The following is a 24,219-nucleotide window of genomic DNA, read 5'->3' as shown; positions in this document are numbered from 1 at the left end:
TTTACTCGACAAAATGGTGATCGACCTAATGTTGATAATATTTGTATTCTCGTAACTGATGGTGTTTCAAATATCAATTCCCGAAGAACTGTACCAGAAGCTGTGGCTGCTAGAAATAAAAACATCCATCTTTATGTTATTGGTATCGGGTTGACTGATACTCGCGAAGTTGACCAAATTGCTACACCACCGGTGGAGGAAAACAGATTCATAGTACAGGAGTTTGATGAATTGAGAGCTCTTCGAGATAAAGTCTTTTCATCGCTGTGCATATGCAAGTATACATTTATAACACTGTCCGTATTGTTCTGTCTCAAACATATCTTTCAGAAAAATGCCTTCTTCTGTTTTTGTTTTTTTTGTTTTGTCATATTGTCTCTTCTACCGTTCAAATACATTCTAACAAAACGTATCAACCTATGTACAGTTTTCTTTTCGTTTTGTTTAACAATATATATCGTTCTTTCGGTGTCTCAAATATCCAAGCTTTACTTCAGCAACCACTGCCCCTTTATTCTTATCTGTTATCTTACTTTCCGTTCTATTTTCAACAAGTTTCTAACCAAACATCTTATATACAGTTCTCTGTTCATCTAATTAATATATTATAGTGTTGTATGGGTTTAATAATGTTATTCCCTTGCCCGTTCTCTTAAATGTGTAACTAATACCTCTGGTATCCGGTAAATCAAGTCTTTTTCTCATCATTTTATATGTATCATACGTATTTCACTTGATACTTTTTTTTATTAAAACACCTACTCTACATTTCTTTTTCTTTTTTACCTAACACTAATATGTTCTATGTTGTTACACATTCTTTCTCACGGTCGATAATAGAAAATGCAAGACTATCCTGGTCACGGCACTCAATCTAATGTGCAGCACTATTATTAATCACGTGCCAAACATGACTTGCGTCCTTATTTTAGTTGATTTACAAGCTCTTTGAATGTTCCACTTTTCAAACCAATAACGTTTTCTTGATTATTATGACTGTCCTATTTTATATATAAATTGTTGATACTGTGCTGTCCAATAAAGGAGTTCATATGCTAAATTGGGTTATCTTGATCCTTTGTAAATTTGTCTTTACCTTCTACGTCATTTCAATTTCTTCGGTGAAATCCATCATTCTAGGTTGAAAAAAGGCAAACGGGACTGTCATTTGTTTTAACTCCTACCATAATAAAAACTGTCTTGTATAATATATTTTATATTTTTTGTAGCTCCCGATCCTATTCCTATCACACTTCCTCCTCCCAAGGAAATTGGAAGTAAGTAGAAAATCAATATTCCAACTGCTAATGTGCAAACAAAATATTTAACATAATGTATATTGCGGGGTTTTCGCCTTCTGTTTTGTCAGCTTATAAAATGTATTCGAGATGTATGACTTGCTGGTCGATATCAATTCATACGTTTTACTTCAGGCTGTAGTAATACCAGACTTGATTTGGTCTTTGTGTTGGATGCCTCTACCAGTGTAACGGAACCCAATTTTAAACTGATGCTAGATTTCTTGAAAGACTTTTTACAAGTTGCTAATATTGACGGCGGTAATGTAAGAGTGGGTGTAGTTATTTACAGTACAGAGGTTCACATGCAGTTTCAAATGAACCAGTATAGGACAAAACAACACGTGTTTGATGCTATAGATAACATTCCATACAGATTCGGTAGTACTAACACAGCGGATGGACTTCGGACAATGCATGAGGAAATGTTTACTCGACAAAATGGTGATCGACCTAATGTTGATAATATTTGTATTCTCGTAACTGATGGTGTTTCAAATATCAATTCCCGAAGAACTGTACCAGAGGCTGTGGCTGCTAGAAATAAAAACATCCATCTTTATGTTATTGGTATTGGGTTGACTGATACTCGCGAAGTTGACCAAATTGCTACACCACCGGTGGAGGAAAACAGATTCATAGTACAGGAGTTTGATGAATTGAGAGCTCTTCGAGATAAAGTCTTTTCATCGCTGTGCATATGCAAGTATACCTTTATAACACTGCCCGCATTGTTCTGTCTCAAACATATCTTTCAGAAACATGCCTTCTTCTGTTTTTTGTTTTGTTTTGTCATATTGTCTCTTCCACCGTTCAAATACTTTCTAACAAAACATATCAACCTATGTATAGTTTTCTTTTCGTTTCGTTTAACAATATATATATCGTTCTTTCGGTGTCTCAAATATCCAAGCTTTACTTCAGCACCCACTGCCCCTTTATTCTTATCTGTTATCTTACTTTCCGTTCTATTTTGAACAACTTTCTAACCAAACACATCTATAACATCTTATATACAGTTCTCTGTTCATCTAATTAATATATTATAGTGTTGTATGGGTGTAATAATGTTATTCCGTTGCCCGTTCTCTTAAATGTGTAACTAATACCTCTGGTATCCGGTAAATCAAGCCGTTTTCTCATCATTTTATATGTAGCATACGTATTTCATTTGATACTTTTTATTTGATACTTTTCTTTATTAAAACACCTACTCTACATTTCTTTTTCTTTTTTACCTAACACTTATATGTTCTATGCTGTTACACATTCTTTCTCACGGTCGATAATAGAAAATGCAAGACTATCCTGTTCACGGCACTAAATCTAATGTGCAGCACTATCATTAATCACGTACCAAACATGACTTGCGTCCTTATTTTAGTTGATTTACAAGCTCTTTGAATGTGCCACTTTTCAAAGCCAATAACGTTTTCTTGATTATTATGACTTTCCTATTTTATATATAAATTGCTGATACTGTGCTGTCCAATCAAGGAGTTCATATGCTAAATTGGGTTATCTTGATCCTTTGTCATTTTTTTTAGTTTCTACGTCATTTCAAGTTCTTGGGTCAAATCCATCATTCTAGGTTGAAAAAAGGTAAACAGGACTGTCATTTGTTTTAACTCCTACCATAATAAAAACTGTCTTGTATAATATATTTTATATTTTTTGTAGCTCCCGATCCTATTCCTATCACACTTCCTCCTCCCAAGGAAATTGGAAGTAAGTAGAAAATCAATATTCCAACTGCTAATGTGCAAACTAAATATTTAACATAAATTTATTTTGTGGGGGTTTCGCCTTCTGTTTTGTCAGCTTATAAAATGTATTCGAGATGTATGACTAGCTGGTCGATATCAATCCATATGTTTTACTTCAGGCTGTAGTAATACCAGACTTGATTTGGTCTTTGTGTTGGATGCCTCTACCAGTGTAACTGAACCCAATTTTAAACTGATGCTAGATTTCTTGAAAGACTTTCTACAAGTTGCTAATATTGACGGCGGTAATGTAAGAGTGGGTGTAGTTATTTACAGTACAGAGGTCCACATGCAGTTTCAAATGAACCAATATAGGACAAAACAACAAGTGTTTGATGCTATAGATAACATTCCATACAGATTCGGTAGTACTAACACAGCGGATGGACTTCGGACAATGCATGAGGAAATGTTTACTCGACAAAATGGTGATCGACCTAACGTTGATAATATTTGTATTCTCGTGACTGATGGTGTTTCAAATATCAATTCCCGAAGAACTGTGCCAGAAGCTGTTGCTGCTAGAAATAAAAACATCCATCTTTATGTTATTGGCATCGGGTTGACTGATACTCGGGAAGTTGACCAAATTGCTACACCACCGGTGGAAGAAAACAGATTCATAGTACAGGAGTTTGATGAATTGAGAGCTCTTCGAGATAAAGTCTTTTCATCGCTGTGTATATGCAAGTATACGTTTATTACGCTGTCCTTATTGTTCTGTCTCAAACATATCTTTCAGAAACATGTCTTCTTCTCCTTTGCTGTTTTCTCCTATTTTCTCTTCTACCGTTCAAATACTTTTTAACAAAGTCTATCGACTTATATACAGTTGTCTTTTCGTTTATTTAACAATATATATCGTTCTTTCGGTGACTCAAATATTCAAGCTTTATTTCAGGAACCACCGCCCGTCTGTTCTTATCTGTTGTCTAATTTTTTTGTTCTTTAATTCAACAATTTTCTAACCGAAAACGTCTATAACATCTTATATACAGTTCTCTATTCATCTAATTAATAATCTAATATGCATATTGTAGTGTTGTGTGGGTGTAATAATGTTATTCTGTTGTCCATTCTCTTAAATGAGTAACTAATATCTGTGGTGTCCGGTAAATCAAGTCTTATTTCATCATTTTATATGTAGCATACATAATTGATTTGATTTTGTCCATTTAATATTTTGTTTCTATTTAAAAACTTATTCTACATTTCTTTTTTTTTACCTGAAACTAATAATTATGTTTTATTTAGTTCGGATTATTGTAAGCCTATCCTGTTACACATTCTTTCTCACGTTCGATAATAGAAACGACAAGACTATCCTGCTCACGGCACTAAATCTAATGTGCAGCACTGTCATTAATTATGTACCAAATTGTTGACATTGTGCTATCCAGTACAGGTATTCATGAATTGATCCTTTGTAATTTTGTTTTACTTTCTACGTCATTTCAAGTTCTTGGATCAAATCCATCATTCTAGGCTGAAAAAGGCAAACAGAATTGTCATTTGTTTTAACTCCTACCATAATAAAAACTGTCTTGTATATTATCTTTTATATTTTTTTGTAGCTCCCGATCCTATTCCTATCACACTTCCTCCTCCCAAGGAAATTGGAAGTAAGTAGAAAATCAATATTCCAACTGCTAATGTGCAAATTAAATATTTAACATAAATCTATATTGCGGGGTTTTCGCTTTCTGTTTTGTCAGCTTATAAAATGCATTCGAGATGTATGACTTGCTGGTCGATATCAATCCATACGTTTTACTTCAGGCTGTAGTAATACCAGACTTGATTTGGTCTTTGTGTTGGATGCCTCTACCAGTGTAACTGAACCCAATTTTAAACTGATGCTAGATTTCTTGAAAGACTTCCTACAAGTTGCTAATATTGACGGCGGTAATGTAAGAGTGGGTGTAGTTATTTACAGTACAGAGGTCCACATGCAGTTTCAAATGAACCAGTATAGGACAAAACAACAAGTGTTTGATGCTATAGATAACATTCCATACAGATATGGAAGTACTAACACAGCTGATGGGCTCCGGACAATGCATGAGGAAATGTTTACTCGAAAAAATGGTGATCGACCTAACGTTGATAATATTTGTATTCTCGTGACTGATGGTGTTTCAAATATCAATTCCCGAAGAACTGTACCAGAAGCTGTTGCTGCTAGAAATAAAAACATCCATCTTTATGTTATTGGTATCGGGTTGACTGATACTCGAGAAGTTGACCAAATTGCTACACCACCTATTGAAGAAAACAGATTTATAGTACAGGAGTTTGATGAATTGAGAGCTCTTCGAGATAAAGTCTTTTCATCTTTGTGCATATGCAAGTATACATTTATAACCTATCCTTATTGTTCTGTCTCAAACATATCTTTCAGCAACATGTCTTCTTCTGTTTTTCTATGTTGTCCTATTGTCTTTGATCGTTCGGTTACTTTTTAGCCAAACTTATCACATAACGTACAGTTATCTTTTCGTTTTATTTAACAATATATATATCGTTCTTTCTGTGTTCCGGATATTCTATGTCCCTTAATTCGACAAGTTTCTTACCAAATACGTCTATAACATCTATATTATTTACAGTTCTCTTTTCATCTAATTAATATATATGTATGGGTGTAGTAATGTTGTCCATTCTCTTTAATTTTGTTTTTAATTAGCAAATCACATCTTATATCTCATCATTTTAGATTTAGCATACGTATTTGATTTGCTAACATTTCTTTATATTTAATGTTCTATTTTTCTTTCACAAACCGTCTCCTTATAACACACGTTTGGATGTACGATTTGTTTTATACCAAAACTATTCTTTTGTGTCGCATTGCATGTTTTATTTACAGTCAACATTCTAGTTAACATGTTTCGTATCGGATTGATTGCGTTTGCCTGGAAATATATAATTGAACAGTGACTTATATTTCTACAGAAGTTCCTTCATGTCTTAAATTTCAATCAAATTCAAATATTATTATTATTGTTATTATTGTTATTATTATTATTTATGATATCTGTGAGAATCGTATAAATGAAACAAGTTGAATTTAGACTGTTTTTAATAGCCCCTGGACCTTTTTTCAGCTCCTGATCCAACTCCTATTCCCATCACTCGTCCTCCTCCTAAAGAATCAAGTAAGTACAAAATGACAAACAAATTCGTATGAATAAGAAATATGTGTGTGAATTACAACCACATTCGTATGTAATAAGCAATATGTGTGTGAATTACACGTTAAAATATAAAATGAAATTTATAATCGTATTCTAAGATCAACGCAAGCCTACGATTTAAAGGTAAGTACGATAATTCATCCAAATTAAGGAAGCATGCCGTTTTAGGATTTACATAACCAAATAATCCGTTGTTCTATTATCTCAGACCATTTAATTGTGTGTTATTTGCTTTCAAATTAGTATCTAGTGCATATTTAGCCAGAAACATTTTTCGTTTAGGTTGTGACGATACTAGGATTGATTTGGTGTTTGTTATGGATGCTTCAACCAGTGTCACAGAGCCTAACTTCAAACTCATGTTGAAGTTTTTGAAAGACTTCTTAAATGTTGCTGATATTGATGGTGGTAGTGTAAGAGTTGGTGTAGTTATTTACAGTACAGACGTACACGTACAGTTCCAAATGAACGAGTATAATTCAAAACAGCGAATGTTTGATGCCATAGATAATATTCCATACAGGTTTGGTAGTACTAATACCGCAGGTGGGCTGAAAAAGATGCACGAAGAAATGTTTACTGCCAGAAATGGTGATCGACCTGATGTTGATAATATTTGTATTCTTGTTACTGACGGTGTTTCAAATATTAATTCACGAAAAACTGTCCCAGAAGCCGAAAGTGCTAGAAACAAGGGTATTCATCTCTATGTTATTGGTATCGGTTTGACTGATACTCGAGAAGTTGATCGAATTGCTACACCACCCATAGAAGAAAACAGGTTCATAGTTAAGGACTTTGATGAACTACAAGGACTTAGAGACAAGGTGTTTTCATCTTTATGTATATGTAAGTACACAATTCTTTTTCATCACATTTCCTTATTTAGCAGACGTTGTGCCTCTTAATGAATTCGGTATATTTTTTGGGGAATACAGATTGTTAACTTATCCTCATCGTTGGCATTTTCGGCAAATGACCCAGTAAAGCTCATTTACGCGACCTTTTTGACAAAACATACACACCATAGAATTGTACACGTCAGTGAAAGTTTGCCACTTGACATGACTGTCCAGATGAACACACATTTCTTGTCACATTTTAGTTTGTAATATCTACTTGAACATAATGATGACGCCCACAATTTATCAAATACTTTGGCAATTTAAGTTTGCCACATTTGGTAGGGCTTAACTAAACATCCTACTATCTTAAGATCAGATTGATATGATTTGGTCAAAGAATACGTACACTGTAATTGGAAATCTTTTCTGAAATTAAAGGTATCTCTTCTTTGTAAATAAATTTGGTTTCAGTCATTGTATTATTGAAGATGTCAAATATGCTTAGATTGATTATACAACTATGGATATGTTCTGTAATAGTTCGAAAAATAATTATAATGTATTCAATCACTACCGTGGTTACCAACCTGAATTGTTTTATAATATGAGCTGTATCATTCACAATATCGATCGAGAAAGATATGAATTAAACATCAGTAATTTAAAACGTAACGCAACAGATATCTACATCTAGATACACGTGTGTCAGAATAACAAGTACTGGATGTATCCACCACAAATTTACTTCAAATAATTTCTAACGTCTCAAGTTCAGTGCGATATGCTAAATGATGATCGATGAAACTAAAGGATATGAGTACTTTTCCTACTTCAGTACCAGTTGTTCCAAGAACGACAACAACAGTAACGTCTAGTAAGTCTGGGTTCGGAATGTAGCCCCTTTCCCACGTACACGGTTGTAAGGTAGCAATACCCATAAAGATGCCCCTACCCCCACCCCCAACCCCACCCCTCCCTCCGTCTATATGCTCAAAATTATACTTCAAGTGTATCCCTAAATCCCTAATCTTATTTCATATAGTAATATTAACCATTTAGATTCTTCACCGCTAGGTACCGAAATATATGTCTTTATATATTTTAATCAAATAACTTATTAGAAAAATATTATGTTCGATGAAACTAAAAGATATGAGTACATTTTCTAATGTACCAGTTGTTCCAAGAACGACAACAACGGTATCTGCTAGTACGTGTGGGTTTGGAATGAAGCCCCTATTCCACGTACATGCTTTTAAGGTAGCAGCAATACCCATAAAGATACCCCCTCCCCACCCACCCACCCACACACACCATATGCTCAAAATTATACTTAAGTATACCCCTTAATCCTATTCCATATAGTAATATTAACCATGTTAGATTGACCTCCGTTAAGAACCGAATCATTTGTCCTTTCGTTGTTTTATATATTTCAATCACATAACATATTCGATGCCCATGATAAATTTGCTACAAACGGTCTTGTCAATGCCCCTTAAATTACATATTTCTTAACATCAGTTATTTGCTATAGTTTTGAAACTAACCCTGCAGAAAATTTTCCTCAAAACTTTACAACGATTTCTAATATACTTAAACGTACCATCTCAAAGCAGTTTTACCAAATTTGAAGAAAGTACCAATGATTTTGCCATGGAAAATATACCCGTGAAAATTTATTTTGATTTTCCAGTCATTTTGCCAGTGAAGCAGAATAAATGTATTTCATTTTATCATAATATTATAAAGGTACCAATGATTTTGCCATGGAAAATATGCGCGTGAAAATTTAATTTGATTTTCCAGTCATTTTGCCAGTGAAGCAGAATCAATGTATTTCATTTTATCATAATATTATAAAGGTACACACTGTTCAATTTACACAGTATGTATCTAGATACTTAATTAAAGAATCTATCCATATTCCTGGTGCAAACAATTTCTAACAACTAAGTTCTGTGCTAAATGATAAGTAATATGATGTATTAAATTAAACGTTTTGGATACATTTGCTACTTCAGCACCAGTTCCAGCAACGACAACAACTACCAGTAAGTTTGAGTTTGGAATGAAGCCCATTTCCACGTACATGTCTGAAAGATAGCAATATCCTTAAAAAAACACTATCCTCTCGCTTTTCTGTTGTTTCATTTCGTTCAAAAATACCCATAGTGGTTTTGATTTAAAATTAAATTTCCATCCTTATAGCCTTAGAAATTATATACATGTTCCATTATCCACAACCCATGACACTCCCTCACCCACAACCCATTACAGTACACACACCCCCCCTTACCACACTCCCATGACACTCCCTCACCCACAACCCATTACAGTGCAGCCCTCCACCTTACCACACTCCCATGACACTCCCTCACCCACAACCCATTAAAGTACACCCCTCCACCTTACCACACTCTACCCCTTTAACGGACCCGGCATGACTCAAGCCTATAAAACTTTTAAAAATTCCTGTTCATTCTACCCCATTTTTCGTTATTACAGGTCCACATGGAATCCCCCCTTTGATAATGGACAAACATCGAAAATTATTAACATTGTTAAACATGCATAACCGTGTTTAAGCGCCCACATGGAAATGTGGACGTATATTGCCGTCGCCCCCATAGCGCCCCACCCCACCCCCAGTTGTTTATATTAGAGAGATGAAGAAGCCTGTTTAATTTCAATAATTTCCGTTTATTACGTCTCGAGTTATGGCCTTTGTTTCACTTTGGTGAACGCTCTAACGCCAAAATTTAACATCCCATCTTTGTGAAATTTATATGCATTATTTGAATTAGTGAAACGAAGAACCCTATTGAATTTCCCTTAATTACTTCTAGAGTTATGGCCCTTGTTTCACTTTGTTGCACTTTTTGAACGCTCTAACATCTAAAGTTATCTGCCGATTTGTATGAAATTTGTACGTGTCATTTAAATTAGTGAAACGAAGAAGCCTATTGAATTAGTGAAACAAAGAAGCCTATTGAATTTCAGCAATTTCCGTTTATTAGGTCTAAAGTTATGGCCCTTGTTTCACTTTATTGAACCTTGTGAACCCTCTAACGCCAAAAGTTATCATCCGAAATACGTATGCTTTATTTAAATTAGCGACACAAAGAAGCCTATTGAATTTCAAAAATTTATGTTATTAACTTTCAGAGTTAAAGCCCTCTTTTCAGTTTGTAGAACCTTGTTAACCCTCAAACGACAAAAGTTATAATCTGATCTGTATGAAATTTCTTGTAAATACCCCCAATTACCTACAAAAGAATAAATATGCGGCAACCCATGTTGACCCATTGGGCGAAATAGCTGTTGTGGGTGTATGTTTCGTTGCCTGCCAACCTATCTTTTATATTATTATCTTTCGTTTTCAGGAAATTATGAAACGTTAGTGAGAACAAGAAGGCTTTTGACGGCGAGCTGCACCCCTCACCCCCACACTCACACCCACAAACATATTTGGCAAATTCTTTTTGCATCAAATTGACTAGTCATTAAGCTATTTGTATTATCGTTATCTGGGGTATTCTGTTCAGTGGCATAAATATGGATATATATTATGAGTTTTGTAATGCGGAGCAGTCTATGCTCATTTAAGGTTTATAGAACCCAGCGTACAATCAAATTCAATGTTTATTAAGTACCAATTAAAAGTAATAGTCTACAGCCTAGTACAAAATGTTTGAATTATGATATGATGACATGAATAATCTACACAATGACCACTGGTTTTTTTTTAGTTATGCTTCATTCTTTAGACCTTACCATATAAAAATGCACATTCTTCAATGCCTATGAAAATGTATATCTAAACCATACATATATACATATTGGTTATCATATTTTGATTTCAGCTCCTACCCCAGTTGGAATTACACTACCGCCAGCACAAAAAGGTATTTAATTGTGCATTGATATGACTTTATGGATTCTTAGAGGATTTCAGATAAAAACAATAATTATAGCCAGAATTGTAAACAATATTAGCAACGGCTGTGCTATATACTCTTCCAAAAAAGTAGGGGATATTCAGAAACAATGACGGCCCCATTTCACTCGTAAAGAGATACACCGTCAAAGTGAAAATAGACGTTTTTGATTTTTGTCTTAATAATGAGTAATTGCTCCACCAGTCCTCAGACATTCAGCAATTCGTCGTGGCATGCTCCTAATCAACCGCCCAATCACGATTTGGGGCAATCTTGCAGTGCCACGGCCAATTCTTGCAGTGTTGTCGGTTGACGTTGACGTCGACGAACACGTCTCCCGATCAAATTAAACTAACACACTAAAGCAAAGATACGCTAGGAAAGCAAACATGGATAGATAAACCATCACGCGGCAGTTTTCATCAACCCTTCCTTGAAGTGTCAAATTTGACAATGAACCCCTCCCACGTTTATGGTGCTATTGCGTGTCGCATGTGCAGCGCAGTGGTTCTGTTGGGGTGATAAGTTCTTCATCTGTGAACAAACTCTCAAAGCATGTCAAGTGTCCATGACTATTTATCATATCACAGCCTGTATAGGTATTTGCATTTCAATATCCCTTACTTTTTATGAAGAGTATATACCGAAAAATCGGAAATTCCGAAAAAATTCCCGAAAAAAACCAAAAATTAGCGAAAAAACCCGATAAAATCCCGAAAAACTTTTTAATACTAATTACCCCAAAAATACGAAAAGCCCTCAATACACATGACCCACCTAGAGTGCCCCAAAATTCTTATAAGTGGCCTAGCATGACCCACCTACAGTGCCCCACAAGGCTTATGCGGGACCTGTTGTGATTCATGACCAGTCTAGAATCCACCACAATCTTTATGCGTGACACAGCTAACATTTTTTTATGTCTGGCCTAGGGTTTCTTCAGTAATTAGTGTTGTTTTTTTTAGGCTTTTCGGTATTTCTGTAATTAGTATCAAGAAAGTTTTTTTCAAAATATTTCGGGTTTTTTTCGAGGTTTTTTTCGGTATTTTTTGGAATTTTTGCGGAATTTTCGGTACTTTGTTTTCGGATTTTTTTGGTATTTCGTACAGCCCATTGGCAATATACGTGTAGTGCAAACTATTACATTTAACTTCAGGTTGCAGTGAAATTAAAATTGATATGGTCTTTGTATTGGATGCTTCTACAAGTGTGACAGAGCCTAACTTTAAACTGATGCTGGACTTCTTGAAAGGCTTTTTAGAAATTGCGGACATTGATGGCGGAAATGTAAGAGTTGGTATAGTTATTTACAGTACAGAAGTACACGTACAGTTCCAAATGAACCAGTATAGGACAAGACAACAAGTGTATGATGCCATAGATAATATTCCATACAGATTTGGCAGCACTAACACAGCGGATGGACTTCGGACAATGCATGAGGAAATGTTTACTCGACAAAATGGTGATCGACCTAATGTTGATAATATTTGTATTCTCGTGACTGATGGTGTTTCCAATATCAATTCACGAAAGACTGTACCAGAAGCCGAAAATGCCAGAAACAAGGGCATTCATCTTTATGTTATTGGTATCGGTCTGACTGATACTCGAGAAGTTGATCGAATTGCTACACCACCCATAGAAGAAAACAGATTTATAGTTAACGAGTTTGATGAACTTCAAGGGCTTCGACAAAAGGTTTTCTCCTCTTTCTGCGTCTGTAAGTAAATATTTTTAATATTTTTAGCTAACCCGAATCTAAATTCATGTTTTGGTGGAATTAGAGTTTATCTTTAATACGTATTATTTAAACATTTGTTTAGTAAGTAATTGGGGAAGTCTTTTATGAGAAGATATATCGCGAATCTTTATAAGTGTGCAGACAAAATCGCATAATGTTTTCATTTTTGTGCTTAAACTTACATAATTCCATTATGTAAAGGTACTTATATTATTATGGATTGATTGATATTGAACGATTGTTCTGGACTGACTTTTGTGTTGTTTCGTTAGCCCTCCTCTGAAACAAATTTTTATACCTTTCATTGATAGCAAATATGTAAAAGCTTTTTGTCAGATGAGGGCAATTCCCATAGCGTTCGTCAACTTTATCATTAATTGATTATATAAGATTTATCCTGACTCTTGTATTATTAGATTCAGAACCAGAAACAACTGGTAAGTCATGGTAATGTTGAATAGATATGTAGAGGCCGCTTTTTAAAAAAAATATCCATCTTAGCTTCCCTGACCAAATCATGGTGGTCAAATAGACACCCTTGTCTGTCAGTTTTTCTCGTGTACACCCTACATAAGATTTGACTGTTGCCTGGCATAAGGAAATATTCTGCTGTGGGGAAATTATCGATAGTGCTGCCCGTAGCCTACTCTGCATATATTTTGCCTACTTGCTGAACAGTCACAGTATCTCTGCTCCATCGGCCATAAGACTTTTTGTGCTAAAATTACAGCTCTCAGATTATTTGGCGTTGGTAACTAGGACGTGTTAGAACGGTTATATAATTGTCATTTGTAAAGATAATCTTGACGAAAAAGCTGCTAGTGGGTGTTTGATTCGTTGCACTAACACCTTGTTTTAGAAAAAAGTAGTTTGCTTTCAGATTTAATCCATGCCCCACCCCCCACCCCTCCGTAAAATGAAACACACGAACATGATATATATTTTTCATATAATGTAAAGTAATCATAATCGTAAATGTCTACTTCCAGATGTTAGCACAACTTAATTCGTAATGTGCAAATCATATTTACATTAAATTTTGTTGATTAAACATCATAATATAATATAATTCAATCAGAAGAAAGGTGTCATCCAATAATTATACTAAAACACTTCCACCCTACGCTTTATAAGAATGATTTTAGTTCAAAATTGTCCTACAAATTATGACATCCCGAACATGTAGCCAAACGCATTCCTTTAGTACAGCCTTTGAGTTACCGTAATATCCTTAATCACACTAGCTAAAATCCAAGTAGAAACTTTAATTCCTCACCGATTTGCTTATTGTGCCTGTAGCATTATGACATTTCCATTCAGCAAAAATATATTTTTGTTAGCAATATAGCTAGTCCCATTAGCTACTTAAAATCAACTTTATATTAATGGGATATACTTTTAGCATCGGCACCAGTGCTACCGCCCACAGAAAAGAGTAAGTTTTAAAACCCACTTTCACCCTTCCATATTATATTTTCCTACATCAAAAGCGAATCTAATGTTATGCCATTAATATATCATACTTGACAAGTTATTTGAATCCTTGAACTTAAAATATATAAGCACTTCATCAGTACTCGTAAGTATTTAATAGTTTACAGTACCATCTTGCGTCAAAAACTGCTACCGACAGAGAGGGAAAGACAGAAATGGGGTTTAACGTCCACTCAACACAAACTAGGTCATTTCGGGACTAATCCTGTCGACAGAACAACAATCTGATAAATGTACCATTAATAAAGTTTATTAGTTTTATGTCGACTTGTTAAATGCAGTGCAATTTGGGAATACCATGATATCTTGGTAATATTGAAAACTGTTAACACTGAAATGTTGTCGTATAATGTCGTCACTCCCGTCCTTCATTCCGTCGATTACAATTGTTTGTGGCTCCTTTAGGGGTTAAAGTTAATATCCGATTTTCAACGATATCCAATAATTACTGCCAGATTTATGGCCCTTGATCACCTTTTAAAAAATTGTGGACCCTCGAGAGACCAAATTAATCATCCGATTGACGTTAAATTTATACACAGTGTTTAAGATCATGATATAAAGAAGCATATTATTTTTAACGATTTCAGATAATTTCAGCCACAGTTTTGGCCCTGGATAACTTTGAAAAATCTCTGGTGACTAATTTCATCATACTACATGTTCTGTTTATTAGCGGTTAATATTGATGAGAACTAGAAACAAATTCTAATGATTCCTGATAACCTTTTTCAGTGACAAAAGAAAATATGCGAACATTCCTTGTGGATATTCTGAACAACTTAGCTGCTGTAGGTGTATATGTTTTGTTGCCTGTTAACCTATTTTTACGATAGCTGGTGAACACACATATTTCTGATAACTGTCTTACACGCATGGCCCCCAACCCGTCTGTTCCGACCGGCCTCAATCCAATCCCAAACCTAAGTCAAAACCGTGTCATGTCCTTTCCTGTTATCCTTTGGAATGATACAAAATATTTAGGAACGAATATCTTTTTTTAATGCCAACACAGTATCTTGCTCAATTTGATCAAAGCACGTATAATACAACAGCACAATGAATCAATTGAAAATGGCCATTTATTAAAAGATCTTATTAATAAATGTCAAGGTATAAAAATATATAAAACTATATAAATGTGATTGTATTGATTATTGAAAAATTTCTAATACAATTTGAACTACGATAACATATATAATAGCAATACAATTATCTTATACTGTAATGATCAAAGATGGGCATTACCGATTCCTTCAAGTTACGGTTTTAAACAGGGTCACTAACTTGTATCAGTCAACTGGTTACAGTCCTAACTCTAGGTAATAATTGACATAATAACGGCATGTTTGATGTTGTGTCGTTTCATCAAAGTAGATACTGGTAGTATCAACGTATGCATTAATTCCAATACAGCGTGTTCGGCTGACCCATATTCTCGGTTATCTAAATCATTCCCGCCCATGTGGAAGATCACGTGACTGAGAGCATGGACTTTGATATTATTCTCTAACAACCGCGCATGTCCAGATTTCATTATCTGACCTCCACTGATTCCAAAGCATTTTACATTACACTCTTGAATTTCCTACAAACAAAACCGGCATTGTTTTTTAAACATTACCAAAAAGTCAGTGGTCATCAAAAATACCCCCCTTGAATTGACATAACACACTAATTAGCTGTTCTCCGTACTTTACCGCAACGGATGCAGATTGGAAGATAATTGTTTTCTACACATTGTTTGGTTCTAACGGTGCCAATTAATAATGGGCTATTACAATTGGTTGAGAGTTATATCCCTTGATTCCAAATATAATTTAGCATTTCAGAATAAAATGAAAGTAGAAAATACGGTTTATCACAAAAACATTTTAAGATTAAAATATCATGAATAAATAGATAATTATATAATTAATATTTGGATAAATAGAGTTGATCATTTTTTCTGGGAATATAGTAATTCTTTTTTATTATTAAATCATTATTGCAGGCCAACGTTATTTAGAAAATTATTACTTACAGTAGGGTGCTCCGTGCAGCGAAAATTACCTCTACTGAAAGTTGAACTCGACACGGCGAATGTGCACGCTTCAGTGGTTTGTCTCGGTTTGATTTCTGGATAGTCACGCAGTACGATAACACTCGTATGAGTCCATAAATAGCCATCACACGTGCAATTCTCCATTTAACTTTTTGGTTATTAAAGCAGCTTTAGAAATTGCGTTCGTTTTATTTTTTTAAATTGCTTCATCATTAACTATACCGTTAGCAGCGGCATCTTTTGGTTTAGTACAAATAATATCTCTGAAACACTCGGGTTAGACAAGAACATGATACTAGCAGCAGTTTCATTTTACTTTTACAAAGTTCTTAAAACAATTATTGAGTTGCCTAACGTGCGTGTTTCTAAATTCAGTTTCTTGTTCCAGCTTTCTGTTATGTTTCGTAAAAAAGTAGTCTAGATTATCTCGGCCTGTCAAACAGACAGCGAGAGTAAATTCAAAACAAGAGCACCTAACCTATGTTTTACTCAAAAGTGCCCGGATGTTATGGCCTGCACTCGTAACCATGGATGGTTAAATGGTCATAGCTTATTAAGTACAACATGGCCGTTTATTTAGTGACTATGGATGTGCGAAACTGATTTAAGGCTTGGTATATATATATATATATATATATATATATATATATATATATATATATATATATATATAAATATTGTGGTGTAATTGTCAAGAGATTTGGCGATATTTATTTATGGTGGGCGCCCTACTTACAGATAAATTATGTAAGAGCTTAAACTGCCTGTTATGGGCCTTTCGTTTGCCTTCAAATGTTATATAAATTATTACTTAGACATGTATTCACATGTCAAGACCATAATCAACTCTCTGGGTCATCGAATGACTCCTATTTAAAGAAGTAAAGTAGAACACAGCGGGCAGTTAAGACTTAACGATAAAATAACCAATTAACCAATCTGCGCTACATTTTGCCAAAACTTCAAGTACTCATAACTTCGCTTGCACGTAATATCGTAATTTAACTTAAATTTTCAATATATTAACTTTTTCCTTTGTAATTTTTTACTTCTTATAGCTAGAACGGCAAACCCTTTATCTGCTTCTTACATAATGTATCGTTAAAGATACTTTCCCAGAAAAGTATATATCGGGTGGTTATGTTAAATACAAGTATGGCAATTATGGTATATATGGAAAGTAGAAATATCCAATTTTACTAGAAAAATATTGGATTCCCTTAAAAAGACCCATTGAACGCATACAGAACAAAAATGTAAGGGTGTTCCTAATCGAAAGCCCGACGATTAGGGATGTCTGCTCACATCACGTCAAAGGTAGCACGAGAAGGTTGAGCGTTTGATGTATATGTTGATAAACTTGATGAAGATTTAAACGTACAACACTTTCTGATATAAAAACCACGGAAAAAGACGTGAGAAGTGGTTAATCCGAAAATTTAATTAGGCTTTGACATTTATGATATATGGATAGCGATTAAAACCAAAATCGTCTTGTGTATGCTTCGCGCCCGTTACTAGGTAGTGCGTCCGCTAAGTCGCGTGGCACAAACATGACTTCTTTTAATAGATTTTTTATAGTAGGGGTATTCCCTCGCGAAAACAGTGTTTTGAGAAGGATTTGAAGCAAAATTTTGATAGATTCATTTATTTGAATATGCTTTTAGTCCAAATACATCATCAAATCACCCAGTTTGTACACGAGAACATATCTTTAAGATTAATATTTTACGACGGCGACTCCGTGAAAATCCAACCATCATGAATATACTTATAGTTATAAAGAATTATATTATTCCATTAAAGATTCGAAAGTCTAGAATTTCCTGATTCATGATATGTCCATTTTATCGTTTATCTTCCACCTATTCTCGTTTTGTTTCACAAATACCCCGTCAAGATTAGCAATATATGCACGTTAATTTTACCTAGAGAATCTTTAATTGACTCACCCATTCCTTGGACTAAAATCCACCGAAAACATTTTATTCTCCAGTTATTTACATCCTTACTTACTGTAGCTATCCATAACTAAAATCTGTATTTATTAATAATAGTCAGATTTTACACATTCATTGTTCTTAAACGTTTAAGTCGACGTTCTTATAACATATTATATTTTTAGCATCAATGCCACCACTACCACCCACAGAAATGTGTAAGTTTCAAGGAATCCAATTAGATCCTTGCACCAGATTGAGTAACACCCGCCCTCCTATTCATTATCAGTGCCGCAACTGTGTAAATTTGAAGGAATCCATCAATTAGATCCTTGCATCAGATTGAGCGCTTCCCCCCCCCCCTCCCTTTATCTATTTTGTCAGATTAAATGTGAATCCAGTGTAAACGTATAACATTTGATTTATCAGAATGCCCATCCTCAATTTTACTACCTATACCTTACAATGTATCTGGACAGTCGCCTTTATACATTTAGTCAGATGAAAAGTGAATGCAGTGTAAATGCTTAAATTTAATTTGTCCGAACAACTATCCTTAGTTTTACTGCCGTTACCTTTCAAGTGATCTGAACAGTACAATTTGTACAGTTGAAAGGGCAATAACAATTAAAACATTTTATATCACTAATCAAGCCAACCTGTAGAATTATAGATGACTTTCCATTATGTTATTTTATTTTTATCATAAACAAATTCTTCCAGCATCCATATTATTGTTACATTAAGGAAAAAAGATAAAGTTTTTGACCAGTTTCTCCCATTCCCGAAACGCTTGTTTTTTGGGGGTTTTTTAAAAATATTTTTAAGCCCTAAAACGTATTACTTGCAAATGTATCTGCGTGTATTCGATGAAATCACATAGATTACAGATATATATTACAGTTCACCATGCTATGTATGCGTACTTAAGATTATGATATCACCATACGACCCATACTTTCAGTGAATTGAATGCTAGAATGATATGTTATTGAGCTTTATCGACCGTCCTCATAAGACGATCGTGTAAATATAGGTAATGTTTAAAGTTAAGTAATATTGCACACTGATATCAGTGAATGCTTCGAAATATTTGTTTGATTTAGTTATTTACGAAAGATATTATGTGCTAGCTTTGTATTTTATTTTATTTTGCAGCGCCAGCGGTAATACCTATAACTCTACCACCTGTAAAGAAAGGTGAGTGGTTATATGTGATTGCTGGTTATATGTGATTACAATACAGTTAAAGGGTTTAAATATGTAACCGGGTAAAATATTTTTTAAACATTAATTTTAGTATGTCTCTTACAGACTTTGAAATAAATCTTAAACCACCCGTTTCTTCGGCATCATTAACCATGTTTACAGCTAATACCTGCAATCTCGTCAACAAGACAGCTTCAACTAAACAGCCTCCAAAAATTATCGACCAGTGATAGATTGACAACTCAAGATATAAATATAAACGGCAAATATTACTTTAAATAACAACACATGCATTTATACATTTTCAATCTTTTTAATAAAAGGAACATTTATGTGACTAGATTAACAAGTACAATAGTAATATGGACCAGGAATTTCACGTCGATCGTACATAAATTGGCGAAGCATTAGGCCTTTTTAAAGAGCGTCGCCAACAAGAAGAAAAAGAAAGTTCCTCCAAAAAATCTCGTAGTGTAGTTTATGATACTGAAATGTATATTATTTAATGAATGTTTTGCTTTGATTAAATATCGTTTCAGGTTGTAAAAGTAGTCAAATCGATTTGGTTTTTGTATTGGACGCGTCTACAAGTGTAACAGAGCCTAACTTTAAGCTAATGTTAAATTTCTTGAAAGACTTTTTACAATATTCGGACATTGATAGTGGAAGTGTTCGAGTTGGTGTAGTTATTTACAGTACAGATGTACACGTTCAGTTCCAGATGAACGAGTATAATTCAAAACAGCGAATGTTTGATGCCATAGATAATATTCCATACAGATTCGGTAGTACAAATACGGCGGGTGGACTTAAAACGATGCACGAAGAAATGTTTACTCAACGAAATGGCGATCGACCCGGTGTTGATAATATTTGTATTCTCGTGACTGATGGTGTTTCCAATATCAATTCACGAAAGACTGTCCCAGAAGCCGAAAATGCCAGAAACAAAGGCATTCATCTTTATGTTATTGGTATCGGTTTGACTGATACTCGAGAAGTTGATCGAATTGCTACACCACCCATAGAAGAAAACAGATTTATAGTTACCGAGTTTGAAGAGCTACAAGGACTTAGAAGCAAAGTCTTCTCCTCATTTTGTGGTAAATTTCTTCTTTTTGAAAACACGCTATACATGTTAATTTCAGAAATATTTATTATTGATAGTTGATATTGTATTTTAGTGTAGTGGTCGATATGATCACGGTGGTTAATACTATGTTTGTAACTATATGTTTACGTCAATGTTATTAACATGTGTTTTGTCTTATTATTCAATATTTGTGTGAAAGTTGGCTCTATTGGTGTACCGCAAACACCGTCTTGATAATTATCTGACAATTCTGGACAGGGATCGTTTCACGGTTCATGGATCTTTAGTGGGGGACAGGACTAGTGAAATGCATTCGTAATATGTTACAATGTACTGTAATGCCGCGCTAGATTTAATTATTTTTCGGAAATTCATGAAATTTATATTATCGAGGTAAAGTTCAACAGAAGTGAAAAATCCATAATATTATTAGCAGCAAAAGACACTCATTATACTTACTTCCATTTCGACCCAGTTCGATAACAATGGATCATTCATTGTCATAAACATCGATAAATTTAAGACCAACTGTACATTTTTATTGAGACTTTTTACACAAAAACACTAAAAATTAAATATCGAATAGTTTGCAGAAAATTTGATGGTAGCTATTCACTACTGGATACTGACAATACTGCTAAATATTTAACAGGTGACTTTTGCAAGAGAAAAGTGATTAAAGCCCATTTTCTGTCGGAAATGGTTAATATAGTGTCAGTAGGCATTAATTATGTATTGTACATATACCTGTTACGAATGATGACACTTTCAGTATTAAAACAATGGTAATCTCGATACCCATCACACACAAACTCAATCTTTTGAGATGTCGATTGTTAATTAGTTGCGGTCTGACAGCAAAACATCAATTTAACAGGTGACTTTTGCAAGAGAAAAGTGCCATTAAATATTCAATTTGTGATTAAAGCCCATTTTCTGTCGGAAATGGTTAATATAGTGTCAGTAGGCATTAATTATGTATTGTACATATACCTGTTACGAATGATGACACTTTCAGTATTAAAACAATGGTAATCTCGATACCCATCACACACAAACTCAATCTTTTGAGATGTCGATTGTTAATTAGTTGCGGTCTGACAGCAAAACATCAATTTCGTGGCCACAGTATAATTACTAACCATAATTATAATGAAAATATGCCCCATTAGAGCCATTCATAGCACAGCATAGTAAAATGAACTTGTTAAGTAGTGACTAGTTTTGATTTTACAATTTAAGGATTTGTAAACCTTTTATGTATAGTATGATTGTGATTTAGTTATTTTGATCCTATGTATACTTGTATTACATTGACGTTTTTAACTATTTATATTTTATGTTCTAACATGTATATAATTATTTAGTATTAAATTACATATAATCGGACAAACTCTGTAGAAAATGGTAAGGTGTATATTAACAACTGTAACAAGGTAACTATGGTTCTATTTCTGCTTTTTAGTTTTATTAAGAACTTGTTAATAATTTGTTTGGTAGAGGGATTCCTCATCGTGTATGTTTGACCAGTGTACACCAGCTGTTTCATAATAAGATATAACACAATGATATTCATCGTTTTAATCTTTAGAATTTCTTACTAACTTTGTCCACACGTATAAAGAAGTTGTGTCTTCTTTGGCCTAAGTGTTTATGTGTCAAAGGCCAAGTTATGTTTTGTGAGAACCACCAAATGTTGCATTATTTTAATATAATCATAGGTTTAAATTGTACAAAATATCCAACGCATTATCAATGTTAATTTCAAACTTTGTTAACTGTTTTAGGAACATCGCCACCAACCTTACCACCACCAACGACCAGTAAGTAGCATTTCTAAGAAACAAAAATAAACAAACTAACATCCCACAATGGCACTAAGTATCAACTAATTAAAAATTAATAATCGGCTTATTTAACGAATAACATCAAACCTGATATTGATATAACATGAATGTAATAATAAAATTCACCACACGCAGCTAAAGCGCATAAACGCGACCGTATAATCTTAACTTTGGGCGGATGCTACAGCGCAGTAGATCTTCTTCAGTGTCACCAGGCGTTTATTGAGAATCACGATTCTTCATGCCATCTTTTTTTCAGCCTGTGGAACAACTAGCGTTGATCTTATCTTCGTTTTGGATTCGTCCACCAGTGTAACAGAACCTAATTTTAAAAAGATGCTGGCCTTTGTGCAGGAAATGCTGCGCTACGCTGATATTGACAGTGATTATATCAGGGTTGGTTTGGTTGTATTCAGTAGCGATGTTAAAGTCCAATTTAATTTGGATGAATTTAGAAATAAGAGAGATATGTTGAGAAAGATCGGAAGTACACCTTTTAGCTATGGACGAACAAATACAGCAGGAGCCTTGAGAACCATGAGATCTGATATGTTTACTCCTTACAAAGGCGATCGTGCATCCGTGCCGAATATAGGTTAGTATCCGTGATAGCCCACCTTGAAATTGTTAATGGAAACATGCCAGCTTAAACATTAAATAAATTTTGGAATTAATGTCATATGCAATGTCAAGTATTATTACGAAAATAATATTCTATTCAAATCCACTAGTTATAGCTTGAGTTATGGACATTTGAAGTTTACATTTGGTCATCTATTAATTTTGCACCGCCATGAAAATATTAATTCAATCTTTTTCCCGTGTAGTAAGCTACACTTAATAAATAACACAACTATCAGTTATTTGAACTCCAGAATTCCAAGAAGTAACCGATATTCTGAAATGAGTCAGCGTGTCTAATTCACTCAAATGAAATAAAATAAAATAAGTTTAGATTGGCTGGTGTGTTATCCCTTTAAATGTAAATCAAATTCTTTCAAAAGTCTCTTAAACATAAAACGCATTAATGGCGATTCTCAGATTTCCTCTAAAGCAATAGACATCATGAAAATGATAAAATTACATTCATCTAATTAAAACAAAACATTCCACGAGAATATTACAAAACAATCCAGACATTTCATGTTAAGAGGCTCTTGTACGAACTTTCTATCATAGCCATAGTAATCACGGATGGTGTATCAACTGAACGACCAGAAGAAACTGTACCAGAAGCAAGACGAGCTCACGATGAAGGAATACTTATTTATTCAATTGGAATTGGATTAACGGATACCCGGGAATTAAAAGCAATAGCAACACCCACATCAACTCAAACTTCTTTCAGTGTTAATACTTTTGATGAACTTTTAACTTTACGAAATATGGTTTTCTCTGCCATATGTGCAAGTAAGTGATTTCTTTGCGCAATAGCCACAGTAAGCACATTATATGAAGATCTTCTGCTCATTAGTAATTGCCAGCGGTCGCAAGCATTTAATGGGGTGATAATTTTGCATGTGTATTATTTATTTACTAATGAATAGAAGAAAACGCCCCAAACAAGGACACAAAATGATTACAACGCCCCATTCCATTCAAGTAAGATTTAACCTGAATATAATGTCATGTAACCTTTAACTGCATTCCGGAAATATGATTGAAAGACGTTCTTCTAGATTGGGTTTATATTCGCAGACTCTGTTTCAAAGCAAATTTAGGGATGTACGTCACTCTTGCAGTGTAATGGTCATTTAAAACCTCCACTTGATTTTCCGCTTCTAGTTAAATTCTCCCATAG

The 24,219-nt window shown here is 34.2% G+C and overlaps 1 protein-coding gene across 1 annotated transcript; it reads left to right on the top strand.

The window, feature by feature from the left end:
* The first annotated feature begins 1,377 nt into the window (after positions 1 to 1,377).
* Positions 1,378 to 22,402, top strand: LOC130014285 (collagen alpha-1(XII) chain-like). Its single transcript, XM_056103280.1, has 6 exons — positions 1,378 to 1,390; positions 3,151 to 3,744; positions 4,594 to 4,686; positions 4,844 to 5,410; positions 6,172 to 6,222; positions 22,359 to 22,402. The coding sequence occupies exons 1-6, from the start codon at positions 1,378 to 1,380 to the stop codon at positions 22,400 to 22,402; spliced, it is 1,362 nt and encodes a 453-aa protein (XP_055959255.1).
* Positions 22,403 to 24,219: the final 1,817 nt, after the last annotated feature.

The sequence above is a fragment of the Patella vulgata genome, chromosome 9 (assembly GCF_932274485.2).
Source record: "Patella vulgata chromosome 9, xgPatVulg1.2, whole genome shotgun sequence".
In the NCBI taxonomy this organism is placed as follows: domain Eukaryota; kingdom Metazoa; phylum Mollusca; class Gastropoda; family Patellidae; genus Patella; species Patella vulgata.
This window is presented reverse-complemented; position numbering and strand designations above follow the sequence as displayed.